The 19,696-nt window shown below is 42.5% G+C and overlaps 1 protein-coding gene across 1 annotated transcript in view; it reads left to right on the forward strand.

Annotated features, from left to right (window-relative positions):
* Positions 1-19,696, forward strand: part of PLG (plasminogen) — a 372,393-nt gene that overhangs the window by 318,269 nt on the left and 34,428 nt on the right. The window contains exon 18 of the mRNA XM_069607701.1: positions 6,622-6,728. Coding sequence (XP_069463802.1) covers positions 6,622-6,728 — 107 coding nt within the window. The remainder of the gene's footprint in view (positions 1-6,621; positions 6,729-19,696) is intronic.

Raw genomic sequence — 19,696 nt, forward strand, 5'->3', positions numbered from 1 at the left:
GCGTGTTTCTAGGTGGTTGGCTACACATTGAAATGTGCAGAAATGCTCCCTTATTTGCTTATCACATCAATTGCGCCCCAAAAAAGTTTATGAATTTGTCCCAAAGTGTCCGCTGACCATCCCTTACTTCACATGCTGCATAACGTACTTTATTTATGTATTTATTTATTTATTTGCCCTGCGTATATATCACACTTTTATCCAAAGCGCTTCACAAAAAAAGTGCAATAAAAGCGAGGAAGACAATCAGTAGGTATGGATCAATGACTAGATACAGTAGCAGAGTCAATAAAAGGTAATCTGTAATAAATAAATCTTGAGGCGTTTTATAAAAGAGAAAGAGAAAGGCATAAGTGAATGTCGAGCGGGATAAACTTCCAGAGTTTCGGCTATAAGATGAAAAGAACGATAGAGACTAGGAATGCAAAGTGGATGGGGTATTCAGAAAATAAATTGGGAGTAAGAACAGAGGTTCCGAGCAGGGTGATAAAGAGAGACATGGGAACAGAGATATCGAGGAGCAAGAGAGGGAATACATTTAAAGATTAAGCAAAAGAGGTGAAATTCGCACTGACACTGAACGGGCAGGCACTTGAGTCGAGCAAGATAGAGCATAATGTGAGTAGTGGGCGGTAAACAGAAAAGAGTTCTAACAGCAGAGTGCACAGTGGAATGCAAAAGGAGAAAGACATAGTTAGGGAACCCGACCTAAGGTGAACAATAATAGTACAGATGGGAAAGAACCAAGGACTGAAGCAGAGATTTGGTGAGAGAGAAGGTAAGCAAGGGAAACATGTTCCTGATGTTGAACAAGTGAGGGTGACAGGAGTGAACTACAGATGACATTTGAATTTGAAAGGAAAGAGAGGGGTTGAAGATGATTCCTAGATGAGAGCTTTAGAAGACATAGGAAGGTGCAACAGTGGGAAGTAAACAAATAGAGGGGGAGCGATCTTGGAGGAGGCAGGAACAAACAGCATCTCAATTTTCTAGAACTTTACACCCACGAAGTGAGAGAATTTCCAAGAAGAGATTGCGGAGAGGCGGCAGGAATAACAGTGATGAATGAAGTCCTTGAAGGTGGAAACAGAAATAAGAATATGGGTGTCATCAGCATAGAGATGGACCTGAAACCCAAAACTAGTACGAGGAGATGAGGGAGAAGAAGTATAAAGAGTGAATAAGACAGGTCCAAGAACAGATCTATGACCGACACCGTAAGAAAGGGGAAAGGGACATGAGGTGGTGCCCTTCCAAGACACAGAGAAAGAACTGTTAGAGAGGTAAGAGGAAAACCCGCCCAGACAGTACTGGGAAGAGCGAGGAAGAGAGAGTAGAGAGTAAAGTGGGTGAACTACACTGTCGAAAGCAGCACTGAAATCGAGCAGGTTCAGAAACAAAGAGAGTTTCTGGTGGCATGGATAAAAAATAGAATTAGAAACTGTTAGGAATGTAGTTTTGGCAGAGAAACCGGGACAAAAACCCAGATTGTTGAGGGGGAAGTAGGTTGTGTAGGTCAAGGTGAGAGAATGCTGTGAATGGACCAGTCGTTCCAGGAGCTTAGATTGGTACTGGAGGAGAGAGATTGGGTGACAGTCAAAGGATCTTAAGAATCTAGAGTGGGTTTCTTAAAAATAGGAAAAACAGTGGCAAGCTTAAATGTGGGGCAAAGGTACCTGAAGAGAGAGAATGATTGAACAGAGTGGCAAGAAATGGGGAGGGGGAAGCTAAAAATAGAAGCCAGAAGCAGATCTGAGAGAGCGGCAGTAGGATGAGTCAGTGAGATCAGAGCTGTAATGTCGCATTTAGAAGAGACAGAGGAAGAAGAAAATCATGAAGAAGAAACTGGTGAGACAGATGGATGAAAAACCACCTGGGAAGTCACAGCATTAATAGAAGATCTAATAGTTTCAATCTTCGTGAGAAAGAAGTTGGCAAAGTCCACTGGGGAAAGATTTGAAGTCAAAGATGGATCAGCAGAGGGAGAGACCAGAACATTGTTGAGAGTGTTAATAAGTAGTTTGGGGCAGTTGGCCTGAGAAGAGATGAGTGTTTGAAAGTAGGTAGTACTGCCATGGTCGCTACTGCCCTGCCTTCAAAAATGCCTGCACAGCAATGCTCCACTTTAGCTCTGCTGAGAATCCTTCACAACCACTCATAGAGACTCTAGAGACAACCTGGGAAGGGTACACATTCCTTCCTATCTTTGAGGTTCTTGGAGAGAAACCCCATTAGTGCCTGTGGTTCCGGAGTGTGTAAGTATATTCCACCCACACCAAATCTTCAGGAGAATCTGCCTTGGTTTAAGAAAGATCTGAAACTGCAACTTTTCAATAAACAGGTTCCTCCTAGCTCCAGCTATACTTACCTATCTTGCAAGTAAGTACAAGTTACATTTGCTTTTCTGCTAATTGATTGGGAACACTCCATGAGCAATATTAAAGAGTATGCTTTGTGTGAGAATTACATCACATCTCCTCTCATTTGGGTTGTGGGGAAAATGCATCTGGTCTGGAGACTTGCTGTGCTGGTTCCTTTAAGGTAGTTTCAGCTTATTACATCTCTGGCAAGTCATATTTAAACATCTGGTCACTTAATCCCATAGGCGATGTATGTATCTCTCTGTTATATCTTCTCTGCTGTTCTGCAAGTCTCACGGTTGTACGCAGACTCTAGGGGTAATTTTCGAGTTACATTGTTCTGGTTAAAGTGGCAGTCTGCTTTTTACCGCCACTGTTACTGATATACTGGTTTTTGAGTCATTTTTTAGGAGGAGTTGGGGAGAAGGGCATACTTTTCACACCCAGTTATGCTTAACAAATGTGACTGCTTTACTGCCAGAATGTGATTTTCATGCTGGTGGTAATACAATTGATTCCTATGGAATTTGCCTGACTTTTGCGCTTGCTAAAAGAAGGCGGATTCCATAGGAATCCATTGTAAATGCTCTCTCAATCATTAATTGTGGGAGGAATTTATACATTTTACACATGTAGTGGAAAAAAAGGTGTGAAGGTGATTTTGCCTCTTTTATACACTTTAATTTTGCACTACATGGAAATATGTAAAATTGGACGGAGGGGATCTTTTGCAAGTAAGTGTGAACAAATGCGGTATCCTCCATGCAATTTAGGTGTTCATTTAAAATTGATAAAACTGTCTCGTATGTGCACCGTGAAAGCACGTCAGTGTAGGGTTGCTGATGAGAAGGGGGGTACATTAACAAGACGTTTGTAGTGTCTGTAAATTAGAGACACCATTTTCTTCCATTGGTTACACCATAATTATGCAGTTTCAGTGGCATTATTACTACAACCTATAGGTTACCTATCGGTAACAATCATTAAATGGATACATATCTGTCCCCGACAGACCCAGTGAAAAGTGGGCCTTAAACTCCTGGCGATCATAAGGCCAACTCTGATTCTTCCGATCATATCGTTACACTGTAAGGGTCATTCTGCCCAGGGAGGTTTCGGGGTCTGTATCTATCTTGAATAATGTGCTTGAAAGAAATTGCCATTGAGGGAACAATATGAAAGGTGTCTGAAATCAAGGGAAATGGGGAACTTGCAAAGAAAAGTAGGCCTAATTGGTACCAACAACAGAGTTCCACTTGTGAGGGGTCAGAAATGTGAGTCAAACACAAGATATTCATATTCTCAGGTAAAGACATTCATTAAAACAAAAACAGGTCGGGAAACTGCCTAACTGGCCCTTTTCTAAAAGGAATGTCCGTACCTAAAAATCTAAAATAAGCATCAGTCTATGTCAGGAAGTCTGTAACTGAGAATCCGTCCTTGTGCCCAAAATGCCCTATCCTGACCCTTAAACTAAAACAAAACAATAAACCGTGCAAGGAATGTCATTTTCTGGATGTTCGCAAAAAGTGTTGAAAACCAAAATGTAATGCTGATGCCAACAAAAATGTTCTCCAAGGTAGAGACCCTTGGATCCAGAGGGTGGTTCCCTTTCCCTGGTTTCTTATATAAGATGGAACAAGTTCCACTTTAATTAACAATTCCTTAGTTTCTTCATTGGACTCACAAAGTTCTTGTTTAAATCACATGCTTTTCAACAGTCTTTCTGTAAGATTTTCTTTAGCTCTGCAGATTGTCTGGTGTACTGTCCTGCCAGGAATCTTCAGTCCATCTCAATCAGCCTGCAAGAATTATTTTCATAATTCCTTTTAGATCAGCTGGTATACTATCCTACCAGGAATCTTTACCACTGCCTGGGATACTCGCCTGCCAGGAATTCTCTTAATTGATTAACAGTTCTTCAGTTATACCAAAATGTCCTGTACCATGAGGTACTTGGCATATTTGCCTACGGTAACACTTGTGAAAACTTCTCCCACAGACTGACATCTCATGCACCTGTATTGGTTTGGGGTTTCTCTTGGTACTGTGTCTTGTCTGCATAAAAGCATTATTCTTATTGGGTGATGCAATAGATCTGTGTCTTGTCTGCATTCAAACATTCTTTTATGCTCTTTTCATAGTTAGCAATCTCATATTGATCAAATGTGGGCTGGCACACTTGTTGGAATGCCCCAGGGTCCCCCATTGCTTTGGGCACCCTCATCGGTTTCTTTCTGCTTCTCCAAATCTGTCTGCACCTTGTGGAACAGCTGATTCATTCGCTTTCCACCCTGGAGTCAGCAGAGGTCTCGCCATTGTTCTGCGCGGCTCTGCAGTCTCACGCTGGCTCCCTCTCTGGTTCTGAACAGACAGACGCTGCTATCCATGAGCGGCCTGACACCCAGGAGCTTCTGCGCAGCTCCTCATGTCTCCATGGCTTTTCCTGCTCATCTGGGGCGTCCCTCGTTCTGTACCAGTAACCTTTTCTGTGTGTCTCGCGCTCACAGTTCTCTCCTGCACTGCTCGACTTCGGAGTGCTGTCACCATCTTTAAATGTCCCCGCAATGTAGACATTGAAAAACAACTAGCCTGTGCATTGTACTTTGGGCACTTGTTACTTTGCACAAACTCTCTCCTCCTCGTCTCTGTACCTTAGTGATTATGGGAGTTGGAGTCCATGAAGGTCATTGAGCTTAAACTTCCCAAATGGTTTTTCTTTGGATGTTTACAATAGAGCATATTAGAAACAGAAGGTGGTAGGTGTGAGTTGTGGGTGCTAGGGCCAAAGGTGGAGGCCTGACTAGAATGACAATAGGCCATTAGGAGGTCAGGTAGCAAAGGGTATTCCTTATGGGAAAAGGGGGGATGCCACGTCTTGAGCAATGGAGCCAAAACATCTCCCACTAGTTGTCTACTCCCATGAGATCCTCTCTCGTGAAACCGCCCCATGGTTATAATCGGGTAGCTTTGGCCGTCCACTGGCCACATGGGAGGAGGTTACAGGCAGTGAATCAGTGATGACTCCATTGGACTCATCCCAGTCTGAGGAGACTGAATCTGTCAGGAACACATAAGTGTCAATTGTAAACACCCATTACAAAAAAGATATTTAGGAGGGTGGGTGTGTCATGATCACTTTTTAACAGGCAATGACGATTTGAAGATTAGAGGGGCTTTACACTGTCAGGAACTAAGCCTTTTTAATGCCTGTTTAACTTGACGTTATTAATTGTGCTCACAGGAGCATTGTCCAGGGAAGAGGTGCTCAAGGCTGGATGTTGTCTTGTCTACTTCATTCCTAAAAGCGAAAGGATGGACTATCTTCCCAACTCAAGTCTAACATCAATTTCGAAGCTTTAGATGGGCTGAAGAAATCAGTCCAGTTCATCCTGGTTACTGACTAGGAGCCTTCTTTTCTACTAAACTCTCTTTGTGCTTTTTGAGAGACAGTACTCATATCTTCCTAAATGAAGAACTAAGTTTGTTTATGCACTCTGAAGCATTCATTTGGAATCAAGATAATAGTTCCCTCTTTCTCCCACACAAACTACGTTAAGGGCACAACAAGGCATTTGTCAAAAGGCTACACCATTAACTTAGATAATTATTTCTTGGGGTGTAATCAAATGGAGACCACCACATGGACCCCAGATCCACTGTATAAGCAGCAAATACTCCCCCATTCCAAAGGACAATGACTACCAATATATAGTCTTTGCCCGAGGCATGGTAAAAGCTTGCATGGCCCTAAGAAAACAGTACTCATTCGTTTATCGAAGGAAATCCAAGGTAGAGAAAAAAGGATATACTACAGCAATCTATTTCAGACACACTTTGCATGAAATAAGAACTGTTTAGAGGTGACGCAGAGGGGGAGCAATTATACTGTTATGCTGTTTGAGGGCCACCGCTGGACAGAAATAGGACATTCTTATATTTAAACACTACATGGTTTCATAAACATCTTTGATCTTATGGAAATGCACACGTGTGATTGCAATGTACAGGAGAAGGAGGAAAAGATTGAATGAGACAAAGAATGGCTTGAAGAATGGCAGGGTGGATGCAAAGATAAGAAATGGGTTGTGGGTAATGCGATGAATGGTTGTGTGACATATTATCACAGAGCACCACAAATCCATTTGCCACTCTTCAATGCATCACTATGTGGATCTGCTGAGTGGGGGGCATACATGTTTAACTATAGCATGAAACTAAATGATTAATTAACATTTACAAACTGTTTTTTGTGTTCCAGTCCAGTCATATTTACGAATGAAGTGCAGCCAGTCTGCTTACCTGCATCAAACTATATGGTGCCTGACAAAGCCAAATGCTATGTTACTGGATGGGGTGAGACGCAAGGTAAGCAGCTGTGGCTATAGTGCTGTGGCACATGTTGTTGCTTTGTACAACAGTCATAGTTGTCTTTATTTGAGTATCTAATGTCCAAGTTCTTGTAAACACTAAAGTGCAAGCAACATGATTGAATATTATTTACACCCTGAAGCTATGTGAAACTCAACACTCTTGATGTTACTGCGTTGTAAACAATTGCATGTAACAGTGCAGGTGTATGGAAAGTGCTCTCATAGCAGCTGACATCTGGTGAATGATTAGACACTTTTACAAGTTCTTGCCTTGTTTTGATTGAGGATGCTGACATTGCAGTCTATGAGATGCAGATGTGCAGGCAACACCAGCCTGCCTAACACTTGTGCACTCAGGTGGGACCTGCTCCTCTTTGAGTCAGTCCAGTGAGTGGCTCCAGACTAAACTAACATGCAAAGAGAAAACTAGCAAATAGGCCATGTCTTGGTACCATCCCTGTCCAAATCTGGACTGCTCCAATACTTCTGCAGTTCAGGAAGGAGCACAAAACCCTGGTCCTCTGGCAACACCTAGGAGTCACTTAGGGCCTGCTACTCACGAATTAGCTCTGTTACTTTGCTAGCTCCTTCTCACTGGAATGCTCTCTCCCCGTCTCTCTGTTCTATTACCTCTTATTCTCTATTTCGTACTACTCTTAAGACCTATCTTCTTCATTTTGACCGACAACCATGAATACCTTTCTGTCGTTTATAACGCTGCATTTTTTTGTACTGTTAAGTGTGTTTTCTGTTCAGCGCTTTGCCGTGAAGCGCTATATAAGTCAAAAATAAATACATACAAATACTCCCAAGAGGAGGAGACGGGCAGCTGAAAGCTATATGAGCTAGTGAGGGAACTATTGCCATCTTAACAGAGAGATCTGTCATTGAGTACATGAGGCAAAAGGAGACATATTACTTGTCACACTTTGTGCACCAACATTATAATGGAAATACATTGCCTAGTCTGTCAGTATGTCCACTAAAAATAATTTTGGGACAATTCTGATAGTGAAGCATTGTTTGCGGAGGGATTCTGCAAACTGCACTGCAGAAGGAAGACAACTCTAGATAGATCTTCAGTGTGGTGGAGGTTCTGTCATGGCTCGCATTGGCCATTACTCACAGATTACAGCCCAAACTTCCCCTGGGGCTTTGGGGCTTTGATGTTGCCCGACCACCTGCATTGTGGATTCTGCTGTCCTCGGAAACCTGATGAGACGCAGATGTGTAAAATTTGAATTTGGAACTTTGAATAACGTTTTTCTCCATCATGATAAGCGGTGTCCCCATAAGTGATATCTGGCATGGTCTGTGTGCATTGTATCTGCACCTTCAATACTATTCGTCATAGCGTGATTCATATTTGCACCCACTTACATTCGGAGAGACTTCTTCCTGACTCCATGAAACAAAACTGGCTGTAAACACTGAAGACACATCATTTTAGCCTGAATGACCTGCAGTCTTTTTTAAATTTTATCTGAGCCAACTGCGCCCACATTTCTTCAAACTCAAGTATGTTTCATTTGGGAGCTCCATAGTAGACATCTGATCTGATATATTTAATATATTGGGCCTCATTAGGACCCAGGCGGTAAGGGGTTTACGGCGGCGTAAACAGCGCCGACCCTTACCGCCTGATTCCGAGGTCCCTTAGCGCCATGGAGGATTTAACACCTGCTTTTAGCAGGTGTTAAAATCCATGGCGCTAAGGGACCTTGTTGTTAATTACGCCACCGTAATTTACGGTGGCGTAATTAACGCCTTCCCCACTCCCATTATGCCCTATGGGGCAAAAATGGGAATGGGGAAGGGTAAATGGGGATTGGGGACTTACCGCCCCGCCAACCTCGGAATGGGGCGGTAAGTCCGCCAACCACCATGGCGTAAACGTAGTTTACGCCATGTTGGTAAAGGTACGACCCAGGCGGTAACTTACCGACTGGGTCGTAATGAGGCCCATTGTGTGGCAACTAACGGAAATTGGGGTCTTAAGATATCAAGGAGCTTCTTGCCCATGGCAACAATCGACATTCTAACTAGAGCCAATCAGAGTCTTTGGATGTGCTAGCTGGAGAGCAGTGGGCTGTCGTTCCTTAGGGAGCTCTGTACTTACCTGTCAGTGACCGATCCATGCCCGGTTCTTTGCTATGGAGTTGATTAGCGTGTGCCTAAATTGCAGCCCATTGTAGCTTGAGGTGTTTTCTTTGAGCTGTGGTGTAGTCAACTAACACTTTTAACTACTTGCAGCATTTTGTGATGCATATTTGTACCTCTTTGCACCTTTGGCTGTAATCAGACGAGTCGGTTCTGCAGGAGCGGCTTGTAGTCCGAAGTGAACTGACTTAGCAGAGAGCGACGTAACAAGGCGGTCTTGTCATTCTAAAGGGCCCTTTCTCTAGAGCTTGTAACTGGGGGCCGCTGAATCACCTTGGAATCCTTTGCGAATCCACATCGTAGTGAGCTGCATGAAGGGTGGAGCCCATTCAAGGTCACTGGGGGGGCTAGACAAATATTGAACCTTAGAGACGAAGTATACCAGCCAATCCAGTTTATATGAATATATTTGAACACAATTCTGTTAGCTTCCTGGTGGATTGTATTGTTTGCATCTCGCCTGTGCCCTTTTAGTGTGAGATGATGCCGATCTAGCTATTTTCAATGGCTTTAATGATTTTTTAGCATTGAGGGTTGTGCTGTAATTATTAATTTATCTCCCAGTTCCACATTTCTGTGTGTGTGACCCATAGCTAAAGAGAGCAAGCAGTCACTTCACATATTGACTGTTTACGTTTGATAAGGTTTAATCTTAAAGCTACTACTAATTTAGCATCGTCAGGTGGTTCAAAGAAAGTGCTAATGCCATCTACTGTTGCCATTAATGAAATGAATACACTTCTTAATCAAGTAGAAAACCGTGTGGATGATTTGGGGATTACCGTTAATGGCAGGTCAATTCACGTAACATCATTTTACGGAAGCAACACAGTGGTCCCTTTAAAACCTTGCCCTGTGCATAAAATGTCTCAACTTCATCAAACAAAACTACATTTTAAAGTACTACAGAAAAGTCTCGAGGACATGGGAAAAACATGAAAGAAGTGTTCTAACTCCAGAGAGCTCGGGGCATGACGTATTCAGGACCATAGAGCCTATTCCTGACCAGATAGTACAATCACAATCCCTTGTGCTAACACATGTGATGTCCTGAGTAGCCCCACATTACTAGAAGTAAATATTGTCATTACTTATCCATGCCTTGTACTAATACAAGAAAGTGGGGTTATGGGAGAAGGTTTAGTTAGTTTGGAGAAGATGGATTTTAACCTAAGGAAAAGAGCGGAGAAACTTGAGACAAAAATATTTCAATTACAATGGAACTGGGGCAATGAGCATGTACATCAAGCTGCATCTAGAAGCTCTACCTTTGGACATACAATCCCAGAATAAGACTCCAAGCAATCAGTTTAGTCATATGAAACTGAAGTCCCAAGAAGCACTCCATTAACTTCAACATAAAGTGTAAAGAAACTGTGGGATGTACACTTGTTCACCATAATAAAATATGTCAATAGAGTTCTCTCAAATAGCCGTCAGGAACAAAGAGGGTCAGATGAGACACAATCTCAGGGGGTTGGAGAGGGGAGTTGAACTCAAGTTGTGAAAAGCCATGAAGGTCTTGTCACCTTATATTGAAATGCGACACTGGTTTGGGAAATCAAAACCCTATTAGAGCTAAAATACTGTATACTGATCCGTTGGATCAGACGCATCCATGGATGTCTCTCAATAATTACCACAGATATATTACATCTAGAAAAAATCCCTCACATTCCACAAAATCATACTGAATCCATTGAAATCTGGAAGATGAAGCAAGTTGCCGCTCACATACAACAAAGCTGTCTTGGTGCGTCAGTTGGCTCTATAAGTGGATTATCATACCCCAAGCTTAATTAGGGGTTTGTAGTTGTAATCATGACATCTTCAAATGCAACATTAGAGATGGGACTATAATTTGCACACACCAAAGGGACGACATTTTCAATAATGGGGTCAAGCAAGTTTGTTTCAAAATAACTGCTGCAAGTCATTTTTAAAAAGTTTGCCAATATTTGTAATGTAAGGTGCTAAAATGCAGGAGCAGTCGTTGACAATGACGGTTGGACAAGTGTCACCTTGGCAGCTATTGGGACTGAGAATATGTATGATCTTACAGACTTCCACTGTAACCACCTGCTTTAAGTAGAAAATATTAGTGATCACAGGGTGCAGAGTTTCACTTACAGGTAACCTGTCACTAGCTGTAAATGGCATTGTATTATAGTGGGGGTAATGTGTGTAACTGAACAATTTGTTTAATACGAAAGAACTGTAAGTCATCACACCAACATTTAGAAATAGCAGGCCTCGCTGCAGAAATTACTGGTTCGGCCAGTATTCACAGAAACTGAAAAATGGATTCATTAGTGTTTGTAGCTTCTTCAATGTTGAGGTTAAAGAAGATTTATTTTTTTGCATCCACAATACCTTTCTAATTTTTCTTTGAGTATTTTAAGAGGGCACATCATGAACGGTTGGCATTCTTACTTCATTTTCTTTCAAGTCTTCTAATCTCACACCGCTGTTTATACAGTGTTGCCGACTGCCAATATTGCTTCTTGAGGGGGGGGAGCACTCCCATCCTTAATCTGTATTGATGCCACTGTATCTACCACACATGTTAATTAGCTGTTTTACGATTCCACAAGAGCCTTGAGGGTTCATACATTGCCACGGTGTAGATAGGTAACCATCTTAACCATTGTTGATAGTATGGGGTAACTCTAACAGCTCTAAGATCCTCTGTTTTGAACAATGCTCAATGGCCCCTTAGAAAACTGGGATGCAATTTAGAAGTTGGGAATATTCTACAGTGATGAATAAAGAAAAAGCTCAGATAATAAATGTCAGTAACGAGCCATTAGTGGACATGTCTCACCCTATGCTCTTATTGGTTCTATGTGATATCATCGACAGTCATTTTTAAGACTGTTGTTATTACAAATACATTTTGCCGAAAAAAGTAATCAAAATGTTATTTTTGGGGGTTCCCCCAATTACCCCCATCCCCCACCTATTTATAAGTGTTCTTAATCCCCCAACACCTTTTCTGCCCTTTCCCGACCCCCTAAATTTCGATTATTTTTTTCGGCAAAGTGTAATCGTACAAAAAACAGTGGTAAAAACGACTGACGATGAAACAACGTCGTACCTTCTTATTACCCCTTTACCTGGGTGGGAAAAGCTGGCTATATGTCAGGATCACAGCATAAGGAAAAGAAAACGTGCAATACATTATTAAAGTGTTCTTTCCACAGACGTCTGATCAGATATTTAGAGACAACAAGGACAAGACAAGGATCAGAGATAGAGTACCATATTGGAATGAGAGTAAAGGGTGAACAGGGTTATCACAGGGGCACATGTAGGCTCAAGGAACTTGATAGACCGAGAGACCACAACCCTGTGGAGGTTCTCGGAGGAATTAAGTTGGGCCAGGCACAAACATGAATGATAAAGGCTCAAAGGTGGTTATTGATAATTATAATATGTGTCTACTAGAAGCAACATGGTCAGTGGAGCCCCAATGTAAGCATAGCTACATGACCTAGTATACATGAGCCTTAAAGCGCCTATCACTGTAAAATCCTACAAAATGAAAAAAAAGCCTTTCTCTCCCTGTTTGAGGGGAAGAAGGGCAAGTGGGAGAGCAGCGGTTTTACAATCCTGCTCTCCCATATTTATGAAAATGCATGGAAGGTTCAGAAATGGATCTCTCCTACATTGAACTTTACCGTGTGCCTGCTCCCAACAAGTGCAGGGTAAGCTCTTTGACATGTGCACACGTCAAAGAGTATCCTGTTTGTGAATTCGAGATGTGCATTAAAATGACCAGAAACACCTCTTAATTCACGCAAATACGAAAAAGGAGTGACAAAAGGCACATGATTGTGTGTATAACAGATGCACACACTTAGATGCCATTTGTGGTGGATTATGACTAGAATTTATGTACGCCTTAAGAGATAGCTTAATGCAATTAATTAAGATTAATTGTGAACCAGGATAAAAGTACTTATGACATTAGGGGGGAAAAGAACACAAACATTTGTTTGTCAGACAATCGAATAGAAAATGGTACTTCTTTTGATTATGCATATAAAATATAAAGTGGGTGGTGACATTGGAGAGTGGAATTAGTATGAGGCATGTACTGCCCACATCTCTTAGAATGGCATGACTGCTAGATTTGATCATGCATGCGTTAAAAGGGAATGCAAAAAGGCCAGTTGTTCCTTCTGCTGCTGCAGGCAAACCTATAAAAAAAAGTCTATTCTTCTCTATGTTGTCTAACCGGCTTTATCCACAAAAGAACAACATATGGATAAAGAAGTGATCTGTGCCTAGGGAAAAGAAAATATGCATGCTTTGTGGAAAAGAAAAATGTTTTCTAGGTAAATCTAGAATATCTACACACAAACTTTGCGATTATCTGCACATCCAGTTGTGGGAGTTGCTACTAAACAACAAAGATGTTTTTCTCAATGTATATTGTGCTACCACCTTAAGGAGCAAAATCAGGACGGAGAAAGCTGATGCCAAGAAAGGGCTACATTTGTACAAGGTATAAAAACTACTAAAAATACCTACTCATGCCATAGGCTAAACCAGTGTCAGGTCCTCGTGTTACCCAAAAAAGCTCAGAAAGGGCAGATAACTTCATTATATTAGGGCACATATATTGTATTCATCTTTGTCTCCTTAATCCAGAACAGGTGCCCTAGTCACATGTAGGCCTGGTCTCTTCATGTCTGTACCCTGCCATTTCCATCATCCCCCTGCCCTTCAGGCCCTGACAGGTTCCCTCTTGGGCCTGGCTTTTGTGCATCTTCGATTTTCTACTCCACACCATGTATGCAGAATCCATTATCTAAACGAATATTAAGAATAACTATTGTTCCAATGGGAATTTCCAGCAGTAAAGACCAGGGAATCAGATGCATTTTTAAGATTCTGTTGTGATTGCTGAAAATGGACGCTATTGGGCGAGAGAAATACAGTTCTCTTACTTTAAATTGCAGCAAATTTCCCTTGTCTCACATCAACCAATCGTTTGATCCATTGCAAACATAAGGAAGAGTTTTCCTTTTGAATATTAAACTGGGTATTTTCATGAGGTGATCGAGCATAGATATTAAAAAAAAGCGTTACAGTAAGCTATTTATTTTTGTAATAAAAGTGAGGAAAGCTATCTTTGGGCTTGCTCAATTTCCTGATATTATCCGCAAGGGTAATGCAGGCAGCCCTAGGGGATCATGTGTTTAAAACATATTGGTACATCTAGTTTCATATGTGCATGTTGCTCTTATCTTGGCATCTTCTGGAGTCTGAAAAAACACAGAGAAAGATTAACATGCTCCAAAAGTGGGCAAAACATTAATTTAAACTGGCCTCCATTATGAATATGTCGGTAACAATATAAACAGGCCGTATTTGAAAATAATTACTATTTTGAAAACCTTCCCAATTATAGGGCTGGCAGAGTTAGAGTGCATGGTATTCCATAGGACTATAAGATGTGGAAATTACTACTATATTAGGAAGTCAAATACCTATTTTCTATTTCAAATTTTACCACCACAGTATTGGAGGTTAAAAAAAAGCCTCCCCTAATTTTTGTAAAAATAATTTCTATATGGTATAGAAGTGCACACACTTTCTTTCAATACAGCAAGAGGTATTTTTGTATGGAGAGCTTCAAAAGGGGAAAAATGTGGCTAGGTACCCCCCTTTACACAACCTTTGTCATGTAATGCAGGAAAAGGTCAACATTGACCCTTCTGTGCATTTAAACATGTGTACTGTAGTGCTCTAAACAGCTATTGCTTGTAGTTAATTATTATCATCTAAATGAGGCTGACAATGGCAAATATATGTATGTATTACGTTTGTGTTGCCATTGGAAGAGGCAATATTAAGAATGATGTTGTTCAGCCGATCTGCACGAAACCTGGCAAGCAAAATATTCATGCATCTGTGAATCGTTTGTTAAAGTGTTGTGAAGTTCTGTTTGGGGGGCAAAAGTTATAAGGGGGGGTGGTCCCAAAAGTTGTAGTCCACTTCATTTTCCATGAGGTATGTGTGCTACCATCTTCAGAAATAACTGTATGGATTTGTACCAAACCTTCTTTGGGAGTAGGCGTCTGATCCAATATTGGTGGGTAGTAGGTTGGTTGGCAGCTTTGTAAAGAGGTTTCTGGGTCTTGTCATTGTCCGTGCCAGAAAAAGAGTGTACATGGGACCTAGTAATAGGCCACTTATTACCCTGGTTCTGATGATGTATTGACTGTAATGTTAAGTGATCGTGTTTCTGAGTATTCAGTCCCATTTTGCAGCACAGACCCATGGCCGCTTTTTCCAGGCACTGGTGCTTGTAGTGTTGAAAAAGTGTCTGCATGATGTTGAGTGTGTAGTGGGTTGATTGGTTGGTAGTTTTATAAAAACAAAAGAAAGTAGAACTGCTACCATCAAGGCTACTACCCAATTCTTGTCAGTGAGTGAAACAAAAATGGAAATCGGGGAGCCTGATTGGATTATGCTAAGGGAATGAATCCCTAGATTCGTAACCCAAGAGTATGTCCAGAAAGAAGAAAGATCGAATAAGGAGACTCACACGTATCAAAAGTTGTGAATGTAAAAAGTTTGTATTGAAACCAAACTCAAAGGAACACATTTGGAAACAATATATATGAGACAAATTTGTAAGGGTTGTAAACATAGAAGGTTTAAGTCAAAGAAAAAACAACATCAAGGAAATACATTTAAAGAAACAATGTGTCAGAGACAAATTTCAATAATCTAGACAATGAATAACTAAGTATACATTTAAAGAAACAATGTGTCAGAGACAAATTTCAGTAATCTAGACAATGAATAACTAACTAGAATATTTGAGAATATCAGAATAACATCTGAAGACAATATACGAAAATAAATTTCGATAATCTAGACAGCTAATGGTTCTAGATTTAGGTCATGCTCCATGTGTGGTGCATGTATGAGTCAAAAAAGTTTGTGGGACCTGTAAGTATCTAGGTCCTGGAGTTGCTTCTTTTCATGGAAGCATCTCATCTTGCAGGTGCCAACGTGACAGGGGGAACTCGGTCAGCTTATAAAGTCCAATTGCTGGCCTGTGAATGTCTGTTCAATAGATATTGGTCTAACATGTAAATCAATACTGGCCCCCTTGCACATGGTACACGTTTCGGCGGGAGAGATGTCCCATTAGGAAAAACTTCTGAGGGACACATTCTGTTCTACATGAACCGCCTTCATCAGGGCAAATAGAAGGCCCCTGTAGCAAGAGAATAAAGATAAAAAACAAAGGAAGAAAAGACAAAATCAATATAAATATCCTTGTGTGTCAAGACCCTAATTCTTTCTGGACATAACTGGGTCATAATCGTAGCAAACAATGTTAATTATGTACTAAATCGAGTGTTCGATTTCGTGAAGAGCCTAAATTTAGTAGGTGGGCAGGTCTAGAAGTAAATTTCGTAAACGCAAGAAAATGCAACTGTAAAAAACGTGTCTGGAGTAGTTGGAAGACATGCCTAACTCACCACAGACAACCTTGAAGAAAATCTCGCTGTAGGGCGGGCCCTCCTGGTAGGTCGGGCCGGACAGGTCGCACTGGGGGTGGCCTGGTAAAGTGGAAGAGTGGCTGGATTCAGTTCACAATATTGAATCCTGCCGGAAACATCATTCTGTGCTGGAAGGGCAAGGAAAAAGAAGGTGTCATAGTATTATCACATGTATGTGTCGAGAAAAACTGCAACGGGTTCGTTGTGGTGTGCTAGGTTGTGAGAAATCGCCAAAAATGCAATCTGAAAGGAATGTCATTTGTGACAGCATGAAGTCTGGTGCAGACTGTATACACTGCAGATAGAATATAGGTGGCTCCTATGGGTGTGAGCTGAACGATTCTTAGGCGCCCGATGTGAATATAGTGGGCGTGTAGTGAATTGATAATTAAAGCCAAAAATACCGGTTGAGTAGTGCCGGAGGCGCTTCCAATTCGGTGCTCTTTAGTCGGAAATCTTCAGATTTCAAGCGTGCGATGCTTGTGGTCTGGCGGGCTGCTGCAGACTGAAAGCGTTCGTCTCGTGGGTGTGTTAAATACCCTGGAGGTGTGTTGGAGCTGACCAGTCGGCTCGCTGTACGTGTCGTGTCTAGATTGGTGAGTATCGCCGGGAATGCGGAACCGAGTGTAGAAGGTCCGCTGTGTGACCAGGCGGAATTCCCTGGATGAGTCAGAGCCAGGAGCACGAGAGAGAGAGGGCAGAAACCGGCGTGGAGCTCAAGATAAAACCCGATGGTAATGATCGGAGCGGCCACCGGACTGCGCAGAGTGGGGTCCCGAGGTAGGGGGGCGCACTCCGGCGTCCTCCACCGAAAAAATGTGCTCGGGTGAGTCAGGGTGAGCCGGTCGTCCGAATGAGGAAGATTGGGTTGATTGGTTGGTAGTTTTATAACAAGGGTTGTAGGTCTTATCCTTCTCAGTGCCAGGCAACAATGGCTGCACGACCTGGTTATGTTTAATGCCATTCGGACTCGTATTCTAAAGTGGGGTCTTTTTCCCAGGCCTCCAAGAGGTTTCAAATGCGGCAAAGGCCCATGACGGTGTTCCAGATACTCGTGGAGCACATAGGGAGAAGGCGGGTGTCGGTAGGAGCAGAGGCGTAGCAGGGCAGGGTCTGAGTGGGCAAGGCCCGCCCAAAATCTGTAAATGCCCACTAAGCAGTGCTGTGTGGGCATTTACAAATGTTATTGTCAATACGGTGGGCCCAAGTAGATTCGTTTCAGGTCCCACTTGTGAGACCATCCTGGCTACACCACTGGGTAGGAGCTGTGTTTGGGAATGGGATGTAGCGAGAATTGATGTAGAATGCACTAGACATAAAACGCCATCTTCAAAAACAGCAGCCATCTTTGAATCGAGGCCTGGTACTGCACTGCAGCCAGGACAGTAGGCCCGGGCACAGAACACAGACTAGGGTGGGAGCGGGATGGGCCAGGCTCACACAGATCCATAAACCTCTCATTGTCTCATATCGTTAACACATGTAACCCAGAAAGAATTTTCCCTGCAAGGCCATGAGGGCGCTGAGAACTAGCAGCAAGCAGTTAATCCACGAGAAGGAGGGCACAAGCCCCTGACCCAGTCCGGCCCAAAAGTTATAGTGACCAGATGCCCCCATCCCAAGATCCCAACATTCCAGAGCACCAGCCAGCCCAGACCATAAAGCTGTTCAAGCAGCCATTTCATACAAAGATCACAAAGAGAATTTTAAAGGACCCTGTGATTTGTGCTGCGAGATGCCAGGGGAAAGTAACACAATTTCCGCTGAGGGTGGGAAGGCCTGGAATGGCTCAGACACATCTGGAATCGAGTTGTGATTTGCTAAAATGAGATTACCTCGATTGTAGCCTCTGCGCCCAAGTCTGCAGTACCACGTGCACATCCGGCCTCTGCTAGGGAATGGTATGAGTTGCACACTTGATTGCTAATTATTGAGATTGGCACCTGATGACACAGTGAGAAGAGCCGCATGTGGAAGAAGATGCACAGGAGTAACTGGGACCAATGACCTGGCAACCCATATGGAGCAGGCCCCCTATAAATAGGGTCGCACCAACCAGCTTTGTTGATTTGTACCTTATGTGACGTCAGTTGGGATGCTTTTTGCCCTTATAAGCTGCTGTCCATGTTGAGTTCTTTGGTATCGCGTACCTGAATTTTTAGGAGAATAAAAACTTTTTCTCCTTGCAAGAGATGTGCTGGGCTTTTTTCCCTAGTGGTTCATATTTTCTCTGGTGTGAAGTTTGAGGGGCTTCTCTACATTTTTGGTGACCTGGATATGATCCCATATTTTTACGCACAAGACAGGGGCTTCCAGGCTACATCTCTGGAGGTGCCACACTCACCTGCAGTGAGCAGTGCCAAACGCGCAACATGCATTGGTGTGCAGGAGCCGTTTTCACAGAATTCCTATCTGCTCTTTGGAGCAGGGCGTGGCTACTAGGAAGGTGCAGGTTGCAACTGGAGACCCTGTGACGGAAGTGCTTGGGTGAACACGCATATGTAGGTACACCTCTTGCAGACGACAACAACAAATTGGGCATGCCAAGAGGGTAGCGGGGAGATGGTGTGGGTGCAGTATGCAGGGGAGGGAGTGAGAGTGAACAGTGATTTGTCGTGTGATCGAGTTGAGGAGTGTGTAACGGCCACGTGGCTTTTTTTAATGTTTTTATTTTTTCTTGGTATAAGGATATTGTTGGAAGAATACGCAGAGAGAAATAGAAGTGTGGGATCCTTTCCAAGCTAGGAGAGGAGGCACCATATTTTGCATATGTCTTAAGAGGAAACACAAGTACGGGCTCTGTATAATTAGTGAGCTTGGATTTCTGTGCCCAATATTTTTTGGGTGGGGGAATGAGATGAATTAGCGGTTGTTGTTTTAGCTTTTTATTTTAGCTTATTGTTGTAGTATACTGAATATAATTTGTGCAACTGGTGAAGGCGAAGGGAGGGCCTGTGGAAGTAGTATGAGTGTGGAGTGTGAGGGAGTGTGTGTGGGGGTGGGATTGGAAGTAGAAAGCGACTGCGGAGCAGGGGCGGCGGACTGGCAGTGACATTACGACAAGTGGTGTTGAATTCATAATGAAAAAAGGTTTTGAACATAACGATTATTGATATGGGGGCCAAGTCTCCATTGGAGTATATGTATATTGTTTTGCCGTTGTATAGGGATAAAATTAAAAAATATCACAAACAGTGGTTGGCGGAGACACAGGGAGGGATGCCCCACCCATGGCCAGAGCAAGGTACAAACATCAGAGGGATATTGGACTACA

The sequence above is a fragment of the Ambystoma mexicanum genome, chromosome 4q (genome assembly GCF_040938575.1).
Source record: "Ambystoma mexicanum isolate Mex_15411 chromosome 4q, UKY_AmexF1_1, whole genome shotgun sequence".
NCBI lineage: Eukaryota > Metazoa > Chordata > Amphibia > Caudata > Ambystomatidae > Ambystoma > Ambystoma mexicanum.